The sequence below is a fragment of the Lissotriton helveticus genome, chromosome 9 (assembly GCF_964261635.1).
Source record: "Lissotriton helveticus chromosome 9, aLisHel1.1, whole genome shotgun sequence".
In the NCBI taxonomy this organism is placed as follows: domain Eukaryota; kingdom Metazoa; phylum Chordata; class Amphibia; order Caudata; family Salamandridae; genus Lissotriton; species Lissotriton helveticus.
Genome location: NC_136070.1, coordinates 345,513,527 through 345,527,692, shown reverse-complemented (window position 1 = coordinate 345,527,692; position 14,166 = coordinate 345,513,527). Strand labels below are relative to the sequence as shown.

At 38.9% G+C, this 14,166-nt stretch overlaps 1 protein-coding gene across 1 annotated transcript in view; it reads right to left on the bottom strand.

Moving 5' to 3' along the window:
- Positions 1-1,825: 1,825 nt before the first annotated feature.
- The window catches only part of LOC144781303 (sodium/potassium/calcium exchanger 4-like), a 492,418-nt gene continuing 480,077 nt past the window's right edge, over positions 1,826-14,166 (bottom strand). The window contains exon 16 of the mRNA XM_078660074.1: positions 1,826-13,434. Within this exon, the coding sequence (XP_078516200.1) occupies positions 13,294-13,434 (141 nt within the window). The 3' untranslated portion in view covers positions 1,826-13,293. The remainder of the gene's footprint in view (positions 13,435-14,166) is intronic.

Here is a 14,166-nt window from a genome sequence, read left to right as displayed (position 1 = left end):
GAAGATTCATCAGGATCTTGCGAGCTATGGTCACTTCTGCTGGGCTGTCTAGCATTGTCTGGGCCCACTCTCCGTTTTTCAGTTATGTCCTCAGTATCCTCGGCATGTTTTATTTTAATACTAGCTACCTTCTTTTTTGTAAATTGTAATTTTTTACTTTGATGAGCAGGTTCCTTGTCTTTGGACTTGACGTGCTCTTCCTTGTGTTCTGACCGTCCTCTTCTTTCCGATTTCTGTGAGGAATTCTGAAAAGATCGAGAGGGACGTGTATCAATATCTTGATATCTGTCAGGTTTTCTCAATTTATCCCTATCTCTTTGGTTGTATCTTTTCTCAGAGGGCTCCCTGTGGGGAGACTTGCTTCCTCGTTCTGGAGATCTATCTCTCCGTTAAGGAGACCTTCCTCTGGACTGAAACCGTTTTTCTCTGGGAGTGGATTGTTTATTACCCTCCCAACTCTTTTTAGGAGTGTTGAGATTATTTTTAATAAAGGTTTTTTCAGGATTTTCAGTTAGTTGGGGCTTTAGTGGTTTCCCACCCAAACTATCTCTACCTAGTTCTTCATAGGATTTTTCTATGATTCTGGCAAGTTCAAAAGGTTGTTCTGCTATATCTATTTCTTTCAGTTTCTGCAGGTATGTTGTGTCGTCAATTGTCAATTGAACTCATTCTCTATATGCCTTTGTTAATTCTTTTAGTTTAACTAAAAGTTCTTCGCTTGACATTTTTCCTATGTCGGAATGTGGTGTTTAGCTGGCTAGAACTGGCCATGTGGCTCCTGGTCTACCTAGTGGACCGAGCCTGGTGATGTGATTTTGATGTTTTAGGGCGCCATTAAACCAGAGCAGGTGCTCTTGGTATGTTAGTGGAATTTCAACGTCCTCGAAAGGGGCGTATTCATCCAGAGATTCTTCTATTTTGTAATAGTGGAAATCTTGTGTCACAGCGTGTGCTGCTGGAAAATGTATCCATGAATAGAATACCTCTGTCTGCCGATATTCATGGGCCTCTACCACAAATATGACTGTACCGCCTCTTGGTGATAGTCCATTTTCTATAAGTTTAAGAGTTATTGTTCTTCTTACATTTACCGGAATGATTATAGCATTCGGGTCTTCTTCTTGGAGACCTGTGTCATCCGCTAGGAGTCGACCTGCTATTCTAGCTTTCTCCCTTTCGTCGTCACTTTCCGTCATTTTTACTGACAGAAAGTTTTGTTTTGCAGAGCAAGTTTCAAGGAAACAAAGATTAGGTGCACAATATTTTGGAACACTGTATCCTTCAACGTTGACTAAACCAAGAACTAATACATAGGAATCTCTTCCTACTAAGTTCCAGCGGATATTAACCTTTTACCCACTCCAGACGTCTATTGGAGTTTTTATGGGAAAAGGGTTCTGTGTGAAAAGCACGACTGAGTTACTCTAGTATCTTGCGTTAGATTATCGCCTTACCAAACGTTGGGTGCCGTGTAGTGTAGTTCCTATATTCCCAATAGGCTCTGCGCATTGGAATAACATAAACGGCAGTTTAGACGTAGGACTGAGGTCATCTAGGTCTCTACTGAATATGTTAGACTTAATTATGAATGCCAGCTAGCTCAGAGGTTACTAGAAACTTTCTCGAATGAACAGGAAGGAGTTAACTTTCGTGATTATACAAGAAGGGATTAGTTTCTGACAACCGCATAAACATGACAACTTTGCTCCCCCCAGAATAAGGAGTATATCTCCAGAGTCGTGTGCAAACAATAGATAGCTATTTCCCTCAGTCAATCGTGCATGCTTAATTTCACCAGGAGTGCAGAGAAATAGAGAGACGGGCGTTTTCAATAAAAGTTGTTATTTATTGAGCAGTCTTCTTTCTCATGCAAGAGAAGTGAGTTGCCACAATTGCAATACTTATCTTGAAGTAAAGTGCGTACAGTAAAATGAGTATTATGAAATAATACTGTAAAAGCATTGATATGGTTTCTGAGCCATATGATACTTTAAAACGGATAAAATATATACATACATAAAATCATTGACTAAACATACTCAACTGGTGCTTCTAAGATACGCCTACCCCGGTGTACCTGACCTAAGCCTAAAACGTGGGAAGGAGTAAGTAAGTTGCAGTTTAAGTTAAGTTAGTTTCGACTTAAATATGGCATAGAAGTATGAGGGTGCAGAGATCTAAGTACCATTCCATGGAGGAACACTGATTTGCAGGCATCTGTTGGTGGTCCCCCCATTCATCTCACACTTTACAACACATTTAGAATTTGGCTTGGACTATGGGGAACAGCTTATAAACCTTGCTCTGCTGGTACTCTGGTATTCAATATGGTCGAATAAGGAGGCTGAACTAAATAGGGCAATCATTCATAATTGCCTCTCCTGTAATTTTGGGTTGAAAATTACATGCCTAAAATATACAATAGAGACATCCCTTGCTTTAGGTTGCTCCTATCTATATGAAAAACCAAGAAGGATAAAGATTGGGTCAAGGATTGCTTCCTCAAGTATAGACAGGCCCAAAGGAAGGGCATGGAAGTAATGAAACAAACTGTTAGAGAGTACTGTCTCCTCATGATGTCTGCAGGGGTTGCTCCCGATCTGGTTTTTTGTACAGAACACATAGGAAACGGACATTATTGACCTGGTTTCGCTTTGGGTCCATCAGATAGTTATTATGTTTCCCACAAGGGCAATTTGCCTCTTCTGACAACTGTATTCTTTTTATTTAATCATAAGTGGCACAGTTATTTCGTTCGTTTATACAACAAATATGGAATACATACGTTTTTCTACAGTACATATCATATGACTTGGTTGTTATTACATTGCTCATATGTTGCTTTGTGTGGTTACATCGGTGCACACATTAGCAGTCTTTACATTAATTCAGTTCCATTTCACGGGTAGCTGTTGGAAATGCACATATTCCCTCCCTGTAGGTGTTCTATCCTCTCCACAGTTTTATTCACTTTTCAGGAAAACCTCTAAGCATATATACAGTCTATTCAGCCACCATGGCCATGTCCATGTCTTTGCACCACTCCATATGAGTGGGTGTGGTGGCTGCACCCCAGTGTTTGGCGATGTTTTTCTTAGCCAGCATCATTCCCAGTGTTGCCCATGTCTGCGCTGTGGAGGTAAGGTACATCTGTATTTGCCCTTGAAATGAGCAATCGACCCAGACTCTTTTGCATTTTGTATTCTTCTGTAAGTATTATCTTCCTCTCACCAGGACATATTTATTTCCCCTGCTACAGAAAAATAAGTTAAGCTAATGCGGAGTGTTCTTGATTTTTTACAGCAGCTAGAAGATCCTGATACATGCTATGCAGTTGGCTGTTTTTGAAAAGTATTTTATGCCTGAGAAAATTTATGAAGTTTTAGGGAAGACAGCTGTTATTGATTTTCTATCTGTATATTGATTTTAGTGGGTCATTCTTCCTTTAATTGCGGCACAAATTTTATACACAATGTTTGTTAAAAGTGTGTTAACCATATTTTAGCTAACATTTTTTTTATTATTCATATATATGTTTTTTAGCTGTGGGGAGCATTCTTTTTTATTGATAGGGACCCTTTATTATAGGGAACTTTGATTTGGGTCACTGTTTATATAATGCACTGAAAATAAAAAAAAGGTGCTCTTTTTAAAATCTCTAAAGTTTGTTACCTTTGAACTTATAGTTCTATTACTGACCTTTAAAACTGTTATATGTAATTCTGTATCTTTTATGGTCTGTTGCTGAGATCGAATAAAGATTATTGAAATTGAAATGAACTTAAATATCTCAGTGTGAAGATGACATGGGTACACACTATGAAAGGCTGCTTTATATTGTTCTTTGTATTTTCACAAACTGTCCTTTGTACAATTAGTACAATAAAACTATATGAATAGCTGCAGCTTGATGTAAAAATGAATATTTGTAAAAACCTCAATGGAAACGAAATCTGTTTGTTAGAAATAAACCACATCCAAACAGCACATGCCATCCTTCAACCTGTTGAAAGCAAGTTGGCCGCCCCTATTTAAAGAAGAATTCACACAGATACATGTTCCTTTCCTTGATAAGCCAAGATTGAGAACAAAATAACAGTGTCAAAAGTGGCCGAGCTGCCAAAAACATAATTTAGTTTGTCCGTCTAAATAGCGAAAAACAACTGAAGTTAGTGCCATTATTTACACTCCTTTGTGTATTTAGGTCTGGTGTTAGTCAAGATCTTTTGATTTTACTGAAATATGTGATACATACATACATAAAGGGGCTTTCAGCCACCTCTCTTCATATATTGGTCTGTGGTTGTGTCTGTTGTTGTGTCATTCACATTTCCGCCCCCTACAGCATACAGCATGGGGCAGTGGGTATGCCTACTTAAGTCACTGGTTAACTTCACTTTGAGTTACTGCGTTTTGCTCTGTCACAAGGAGCACTTCCACATGCAAGCTAGATCTTTCTCTTCAGTGCCAGTGTTTTTGTTTTTAACTTATAATTACTTTAGTGTTGTCTTTGTGTTTAGAACCTGGCGTGATAGCAGGACGCTTTTGAAGCACAGTCCATATTTATCAGATTCTATCTCCTGTCAATATTGTTTTGCTTTTCTGACTATTTCTATATCACATCATACTAGATTGTGCTCATTTGAAACTGTTCTGTATTAAGTTATCTTCTTTTTACTTTTTTTCTTCTTGCTTTCCTCTATTTTTTCCATCTTTCTTTTTTTCTCTTTCCTTCTTTCATTAATATTCTTTCTCTTTCTTTCTCTTTATCTCTTTGCCTCTCTCTTGCTTTCTTCCTTCCTCTAGTCACTTTTTAACTCTTTCTTTCTTGCCTTATTTCATTCTTGCCTTCCTTTCTTTATTCTTTCTTTCATTCTTGCAATCTTTAATTCCTTCTTTCTATTTTACTCTCTCTCTTTCTTTCACTTTTCTTATCTCTTTCTTTCATTCGTTCTTTCTTTCTTTTTCCTTGTCTTTCTTTCTTTCCTTCTTTCCTAATCTCTTTCGTCCTTCTCATTCCTTCCATCTTTCTTTCTTTCACTTTTCTTATCTCTTTCTTTCTTTCTTTACTTCTCCCTTTCCTTCTCTTTTTCCATCGTTCCTTCTGTATTTTGCTTTCTTGTTTATTTTCTTTCTTTCTCTTTCCTTCTATTTCATTTTCTTACATTCTTTCTTGCCTTCTTCCTTTCCTTTCTTCCTTCCTTTCTTCCTATCTTTCTTCCTTTCTTTCTTTTTTTCTTTCTTTGTTCAACCAACCTTATGCACGGGAGCAGAACAACAACAGTTCCCAATACCCCTCAACAGCTTTCCAGCAAACCATGTAATTATTCTTGTGAGTCACTGTGGAACCCACCGGGGGGAAAGGGGATGAGACAGAGAAGAGACAGTCATAAAATATATGTACTTCGGGTTCTTCCTCTGGTGATTCACTCTTCTTGCATGTTCCTTCCTGACGCAATTGGGTTTACAGAAGACTGAACTGTAAGAGAATATGTAAATTAACAACGGCTACTAATTAACTGTATTTCTATATTTGTTGTCTATGTTACCTACCCAGATATCTTGTGACCTATGCCTCTCTTCGTGTTATGTTTATTATCTGCCTTCCTGTAACTGTATAATATTATCAATTAGTATTATGTTATACTGTTTCTTTCCTCTAACACTTCTCTCGCTCTTTCAGATGTTTTTACCTTCTATTGTACAGATGATGCCGTAACCTTCTTGACGTCTGGTAAGTATTACTAAACATTTTCTTGTAATAGGATGTAATTGAGTGTTAATTCTAAGTTTTAGTTTTTCAACTTATTCGACTTATTCACCCGAAAATATTCCCTAAACTCCTTGTCCTAATGTACAAATATATATATATTTACAATGTGGATATAGTCAGACTGAAAGCCACGCCCAACTCGAAACTCTGTGAGCAGTCAGGAATGGGAACCACTAAATAATTCCTCGAATGCTCAAATTCCTATTACGGACTCTACTCAGTTCTAAATAACACTATTCTCACCAGGGCAGGAGTATGTCTCCAAAACTAATTGCCCATGCGCTGTTTTGGGTTAACTGAAATCCCACTGACTCTCTGTGCGCATCCCCCAAAACACCAAATACAATATGCCAGCTTACGGACTTGCGTTTCTGTATGCCGCTGCTCACACCGCCTGGAACTTGACGCGAGGAGGTAAGCGTTGAAAATGTAGCTGCACGACAACATTTTCCCTCACTAACTTTTGCGCCGGACTTCAGGAAATCACGTCCTACTGCTCGAATTTTCTCAGGTGAAGTGCGCGCTAATGCGAGCACTTCACCTGGACATTCCAGACTGCCACTAGCCAAATAACAACAAGCATGCAGTTCAATAGCGAGCCTCCTGACAGCCATCGTGGATTTTTTAATTCTTCATATATCTCCTATATTGGCCTATTCTAGCCTCTGTGGGGTTCCTCAAGCTGATTACACTAATGGAAAATCCTTTCCTTTTGAGGGGCTGAGTGACCCTGACACCGACTGATTGGCTTTTCAATTACTTCCCTTCAGTGCCACAGAGTACTATGGTAATGTTTGGTTTCTTTGGAGACCAAAGAAACTTTTTTACACATAGAAAATTATTTTTTCTAGATTGATGAGTGCCTACATATTCCCAAACAGTAATGATTGGGAATGTCAAATGTCAAAAGTTTGGGAATTTCAAATACCAGTGTCAAATAGCATGACAAAACAAAACACGAATTGCCAGAAAGCGGCTAACCCCAGACCTGATGGCTTTGCCAATGCTTGTTTACTACTAGTGGTCAAAAAATGAATTGTTTCACAGGATATCCATGCCATTACTTGAAAGTACTTTAACTGTGTTTGAAGGTACTGTTCGTAATTAGTGAAAATACTCCATTAGTGTTGCAACACATGACTCCCTCTGGCCTACCAACTTAACCTAACCTGACCTAACTAAACCTAAATATTTCAGCACCGGCTAGGGGCTGCCATAGTTTCCTGTTCTTGGAGCACTAGAGAAAACTGGACTGCACCACTAGACCTGCCCTACCCAGCCTGCTGGTACCCACACACCAGGGATCTTGCTTAATTTGAACTGGTGGTAGCCAGTGGGGGCCACCAACCCTCATTTTTGGGGATCAGCATTTATTTTTCCTGATTGTATATTTTTCAAGAGCAGAAATGAGAAAACACACACAGTGCAAAGATGGAGAAAGAGAAAAATTGAAAACCCGATTCAAAGAGGGAAAGCAGGATACTGCAAGAGTGAGATAAGGGACAGAGAGTGTCTAATAGTGGATTAAAGATGTATCAGGATTTTTTTAAGGCTATGCAGCCTTAGTCTTTCTGGTGCCTACATTTAATTGCACTGGCCGCTGACTTCTGAGCAGAGCTTCGGGCACCGGCGCTCTTTCTTTTACAAATTAAGCTCTGTCTATTGGTTACAATGACACTGTGAAGGCCTCTCTAATCATTGAATGTAATTTGTTAACTGTATTTTTCCCTGCTTTATGTAACCATTTCTTCTTTGGTGGTTGTAAAGACATGAAGTACAGGCAAACTTTAAGCATAGGGCTTTCAACTCATCTACCCAGCACAGGAATGTCTGCAAGCCCCTTAGGGCTTTATCATGTGATGAGGGCTTAGGCTCGTCCCCTTCCATTATGCTTAAACCAGTTCCCTATGGCATCCAACCCTGGCATCCATATATAGAGCAGAATCTTAAGGACAGCACTCCTGTTTAAGTCTGTAAGAGCCACAAGACTCACAGGAAAGCCCCCAATGCTTAAACAGATAAGAATTATAGTAAAAAACACAATTCCTAGCTATACCCATATCTCTGTCAGGGTTAACTTGCAAGAGACCTGGCCCGACACCAACTTAACAACAGGTCTGGTATAATCACTGCTGGGTTAACCCAGCTCCAGCTTTTAGGTTAGGACAGTGGCTCATGGGTTTATGGGATGCTGTTGGGTATAACCCACTTCCACTTCTACAGCCGGGGATTAACCACTGTTGGGTATTCCACCCATGCAATCATGGTATCGACCATATGTATGGGAAGTACTCAACAAGTCCACTATAATTACCTCCCAATACCAATTAGACAGGCCGGTATTGTCTAAGGAGATCTGCTACAGATTGCGGGCCTTTGGATGACTCTAGCATAGTTCACACCTGCAGGGCTCAATTAGCTACATTGTGCGACAATTTCTTGACACCTATCACTGAAAACCTATACAAAAAATCATATATGGAAATGACTGTACCTCTGTCCATATTGGCATAGCTCTGTCTTTCACCTCCCTTGTTATGCCGCAGCTTCTCCCACCAAATCCATAAGGCCACTGTGAGAGCGATCTCTGCCACCGTCAGCATGTACATTCGGGGCATCGCTGGACGTGGCGTTCGAGGGCAAGATTGGACTTACCTTTATACAGAGGGCTTGACCTCTATAAACCACATGGGCTAGGGGTAGTACCACAATTGAAAGAAAGTATCCATCCTGAGCTATAAACTTAAGTTAATTATTTAAGCATATACTTGAAAGAAGCACATTGCACAAATTGTTTACTTCAATTGATTAAAAGATACTTTGAGATTTAATTCTGATTAATTTTAAAGTTAGGGGCTATTTTTAATTGACAGGAATATCAGTATATGTTAATCATTCAATTGATATATTGCAAGAAAAAAACCAAAAATCATTAATATTCAAAACATTGGGGCCGATTCACATACAGCATTTTGAAGTATTTTTTGTAGTACTACAATAATTCTACAAACACTCTGCAAACTGCTCTTCATAAACCTACTTGCAGAATTTCCGTCTCCTATCTTTTTCTGTGCAGAGATCACCGCCCTGACTGCAGAGTCTCCTCACATGCAAGTATACATTTAGTATTAAATGTGGTAGGGAAGAGGGAGTGGCTGTAGAATGAGGAATACGTACTACTAAAGGGGAGCGGTTGAGGGAGGACTAAGGAGGGGTTAAAGGAGAGTTTTGAGGGTTTTCAAGAGGGATGCGTATCCACCAACAAAAGAGTAAGCTCTTTACTATTCACAGGCTGCCCTTCTAAAGTTACTACAACCAAAAAGGAACCCAAACTGTAGTAAATTATTCCAGCTGAGAGATGAAGAAAGTCTAGCTCCACTGCAACACCCTCCCTTTAAAATGAATGGAGATACGGACTTAAAGTAAAACCATTTAAGAAATAATGTTAAATTAATTTGCATTATTCAAAATAGTTCAAATATACATAAATATAACTTAATGTTCATTTTTAAAATAATACACTTATTATTGAATAAAATAGCATAACATTTTTGCATGAAAATTAATGTAACATAAAACTTTATAAAAATGTAATAAAATGATTTTGAATTAGTTCAATACACCACTTGTAATACATATTATGTTTTATTTTAGGTGGGAATTTATCATTTGCTTTAAACACAAGAAAAATAGTTGTATTGCAATTTAATATATTTCAATTAATTACATTTTTTATTTAAATTTAGGTTAGTTGTGCTATAGCAGGGTTTCTTTGATTTTATTCCTTTAAAATATATAACATTAATTTAATTTAAAATTCAACATAAAACAATTTTTACCAATATCTGCTAAGTTTAATAAACGTTTTTACTTTTCTGTATACTTTACTATAGGGAAACTCCGCAGTGGAGGCTGAGATCTCCGTACGGAAAAGTACAAGGAAAAGTTCTCTATACTTTAAAATAGGTACATGATTACATTAGAGACAGAGATCTCCATATTGTAAAGTATAAGGAAAAGTTCTCTATGTTTTACCATAGGGCGATCTCCGTAAGGTAAAGTATAGGTAACATTTAAAAAGTGTGTTAAACTTGGAAACAGTAAAAAATACTTGTATGTTCAATGCTAAAACATTCATAGCAATTAGAAATTAAATGCAATTGAATATATTAAATTCAAATTGTTTTTCTAAAGTTTAAATAAAAAATACATTCCCATCTAACATAAAAAATTGTATATGAATGAACAATTATTAAAAGGGATGTACAGAATTAGTTAAAAGTAATTTAATTATATTTTATTAAAAGGTTATTTAAATATATAATGTTAAATAATAAATATGTACTATTTTTATATATATGTCTAACAGATAATATTTATTTGCATTTTTAACAATTTTAAATGATATAAATTACCATTATTTCTTATGGTGTTTACATTTAAGTCCTGCCAATATTTTCTATTGGAGGGTATAGGGGTACTCGTGTTTAGCCATGTGTGGTGGTGGACTTACTACTGTTTTGCTTTCAGTGGTAACTTACGCTCATAAGTTTGGCTCCACCCCCTTTTACATGGGGTGGAGACATGCAAGTCTACACTTCTGAGTAACTTTAGGCTTGGGTTTTGTGAATAGGCAAAACAAGTAAAGTTACTCAAAAGTGTTAAAGTTACACATGTAATTACTCACAAGTGTACGTTACTTTTGTGACTGGCCCCCATTATTTCTACATTTTATGAAAACCAAAAGAAAAAGCTGCATTGTTTAAACTGAACAGCAATGGGAAAAGTCCATTCTCTCATCAGAGCACCATTCCATAAATGAGGAGTAACTATTTATAATGCGCACTGGGTTTAAATATGCGTTTGATTCTGCTAGCCCTAGTTCTATAAGTTCATTAAATTATGAATTTTGTCTTTGGATGTCGATGCGTTTAGAGTCCGTGGCATGAGCTCACCAGAACTGTACTGGTTCATAATTCTGTGCAGAAAATATACTGACAGTTAAGATAAACATGTGGATGTCTGTACCATTAGTCCCCGGTGAGAAAGAAAAATCTGAGAAATCACGGGGAAACATACCTGTTATTATGTTAATATGGTTATACAGCTGTAATAGTAAAATGAAAAGCAGACTCCTATGTTAGGGCGAGAGGGAGCAAAGGAATGTTGTGAAACCTTTATCATGTTTGTAGGAGATGACCATGTTTTGCTTGGTGTACCCTCTGAGTTTTGCCTTAGCTGTTGTCCTTGACTGCAGAACTCTTTGCACTTTACCCCGGCTAACTAGAGGTAAAGTGCCTGTGCTTCCAATTGAAATATTTAACTTACCAATACATTCCTAGTATATGGTACAAAGTGTACCTAAAGCCTGGGAGTTAAACGTCACTAGTGGATAACAGCACCCATTGTGCCATCCACTACAGTAATAGTGCAAACCATTGTATCCTGGCTGTTGGAGTTTTCAACTGCAAATCTGACCTGTACAAATAAACCTGTCTAACTGGTCAAAACCTTTTTTTTAAAAATATGTATATTACTCCTATGTAGGCCTTATTGCTCATGAAGCGGGGTGCATTGTATTTAAAAGCAGGACATGTGCAGGGGCGGCTCCTCCGCTAAGGCAGGGGAGCGTCGCCCCACTGCTCACTGCTTTCAAAGCAGTGAAAAAATTAAAAATAAAATGATAATAACTGTTATCATCATTTTAATTTTGGTAGCTGTGGGGCTGGGTTAGGCTGGGGCTGGGGTCACAGGGGAGGAGTGGTGGGCACACTATAAGTGTGCATGACTGTTTGGCTGGCTGTCTTGCACACTTTGCATGTTCCTCACCAGGTGGCATTACACAGCCTGGCGAGGAACACGCCCAGGCTCCCATTCTACGTCTGAGCGCCGAACCACGGCACTCAGACAAATCCCAATGCTGCATTGCAGTGTTGTAATTGGCTTAGAGGAGGGAGCCTGTGTGTGCTTCCAGTTTCTGCTCCAGTACTGGGACATCGATAGGAAAGCGGAAGAGAGACACGGCTGGTCAAAGAGATAGTGTTTTTTTTTCCACACCTTCTGCCCACCACCCTGTCCTTTGCCAGCTGCCACTGAACATGTAGAAATGTAATGTTCCTACAGTGAAAAAAACCCAAAAGCTATTTTATTATAGCAAGGCTAGCTTTGCCATAGGAAAATACTGGGTATATTATTACATTTATTTATTGTACAACTAGAAAATTAAACAACTATTTTCATAGTTAATTAAAATCCAGTTAAAAGTGGTCGGATTTGTGATAAATAACAAAGGCGCTTTTAGAAAGTTAACTTTTCTGTACCTAAAACCTGTGTAGGTCTATTTTTATTTGCTCTCTCACTTTTGTCAGCCAGTGATTAGCAGTGGAGTAGGTGTGAATGAGTATGAAATGCCTCCCAGGCGCAAACAAGAGGCCTAACTGAATGGGCAGAGATGACCCCTCCAAATCTTACAGAATATGCAGGGTGGGACTGTGAGCATCCTTTTTGACATTACAGAGTAAACTCCTGCTTGAATGTAAAATCCTGTTTCCCAGGTCTACTGGAGTTTTATATAAAACACTTAGGAAGCCCTTCAAGGAGGCCTCCCCTGTCACTAGCAAATGTTAGCTGACACCTAAGCCGGGAACTTCCTTTGTTCTTCGAGCTAGGCAAACTCCAGTCAGACTGAGCCTCAGTTTGACATTACAATGCCAAATCCTGTTTGAATGTCAAAACCTGCTTATCAGGTCTGATGGGATTTTACATATAACACTTTGGACACCTGTTAAAGGGTTAAAAAACTACACGAAAACAATTCTCCTCACAGATGTATACAAGGCACTGTACAACATTGGTCCAGCTTACCCCAAATGCTGCCTCCACTTCCATCATTCCACCTGACTGCTATGCTCTGCCTCACTCTCTCTCGCACACACCTGACATATGCAAAAGCAGTACAGGAGGCCAAGTCTTCTCCTACCTGGTACCCAAATCTTGGAACAAACTCCCACTACCCATAAGTGCCTCCTCCTCCCTTCCGGAATTCAAATAACAACCGGCAGATGGCCTACACACCTACTCCAGCACCAGGATACCTTTTGGGTGATAAGTCGCCGTTTACAAATCCAAATAACATAACATAGTATCTTTCATTCCCATCGCCAAGCTTGTGTGTTTCACATTGTTCTCAGAGTCCATCAAGATTGCGAGTACGAAAGACCTGGGACACCCAAAGTATCACAGTGCCAAGAAGAAAAACGTGAACAGGATCCAAAAATAGGTGAAGCCGCTCATAGCAGTTAGCAGATGAGTCTCAAAGTCCTTGTTTCGCAGTTCCAAATAAATGTCCTGGGCTTTTCTTCCAAAAGAATTTGTCTCAGTGACCAACTGGCAAATAGCGAGGGCTCTCACCTTTTCAGGTGAGTCCAAGGACTGATAATAGTTCTTCTTTACTGAAGATTGTTTTGATGGTTTCCACTAAGGCTATGTTCCAGTTGGCAGCTTGCCTTAAGGACTCTATCTTAACACATTGGCAAGTTGAGAAAAGTGAAGACGTTCATTTCAATCAAAATCGAGAAGCACAGGAACAAGACGTAGAGGGACAGTACGTAGGCACCCAATTTCTTGTCAAGCCTCCACTTATTTACGTGAACTCCTAATACCTACAAACATATAAGGTGAGAGTTAATGTGCAGGTCCCAATATATCCAAACTTTACTTTTCAATAAATTGAGTGCTACAGTTTTTCTGACAGTTGAACACATTTAAATAGCAGTTATCAATGCTGGTAGGTTGTACTATATAGACTTGACACATTGAACACTGAGGTTTAGCATAAATAGGAGCTAATGCCAAACCTAAGACCAGGAAAACCCTGGTCTTAAGTTGGCGATACGAGGAGAAATGCTTTATTTCTCCTCGTTTTTGCATTTTCCAAGTGTGCTGCCTTGTGCAGCACACATGGAAAATACAAAATTCCATGGTTTGTTTATGTACAGGAAGGTATCCCTTCCTGTACATAAACAAACCTTTTTTTTTAAATGGCGTTTTGTAACTTACATGTGTGCTGCAGGAAGCAGCACACATGTACGGTACAAACTGGCATTTTAGGTTTGTTTATGTGCAGGAAGGGACACCTTCCTGTATATAAACAAACCTCCCTGCTTGCAGACACCCTTGTACTCTGGTGCAAGAGTGCCGGCGTTGGCGCTACGTTGTGAAACGTAGCGCCATCGCAGGGGGGAAAAGCAAGACAGCACCATGTCCTTGTGAATATGGTGCAGCCTTACTTTTCCGAAGTGGCGGAGAGAGGCGTTATGCCAGGAAGGGTAACGCCTCTCTCTGCCACTTCCTTGTGAATATCCCCCAATGTTTCTCTGATTGGTCATGTGGAT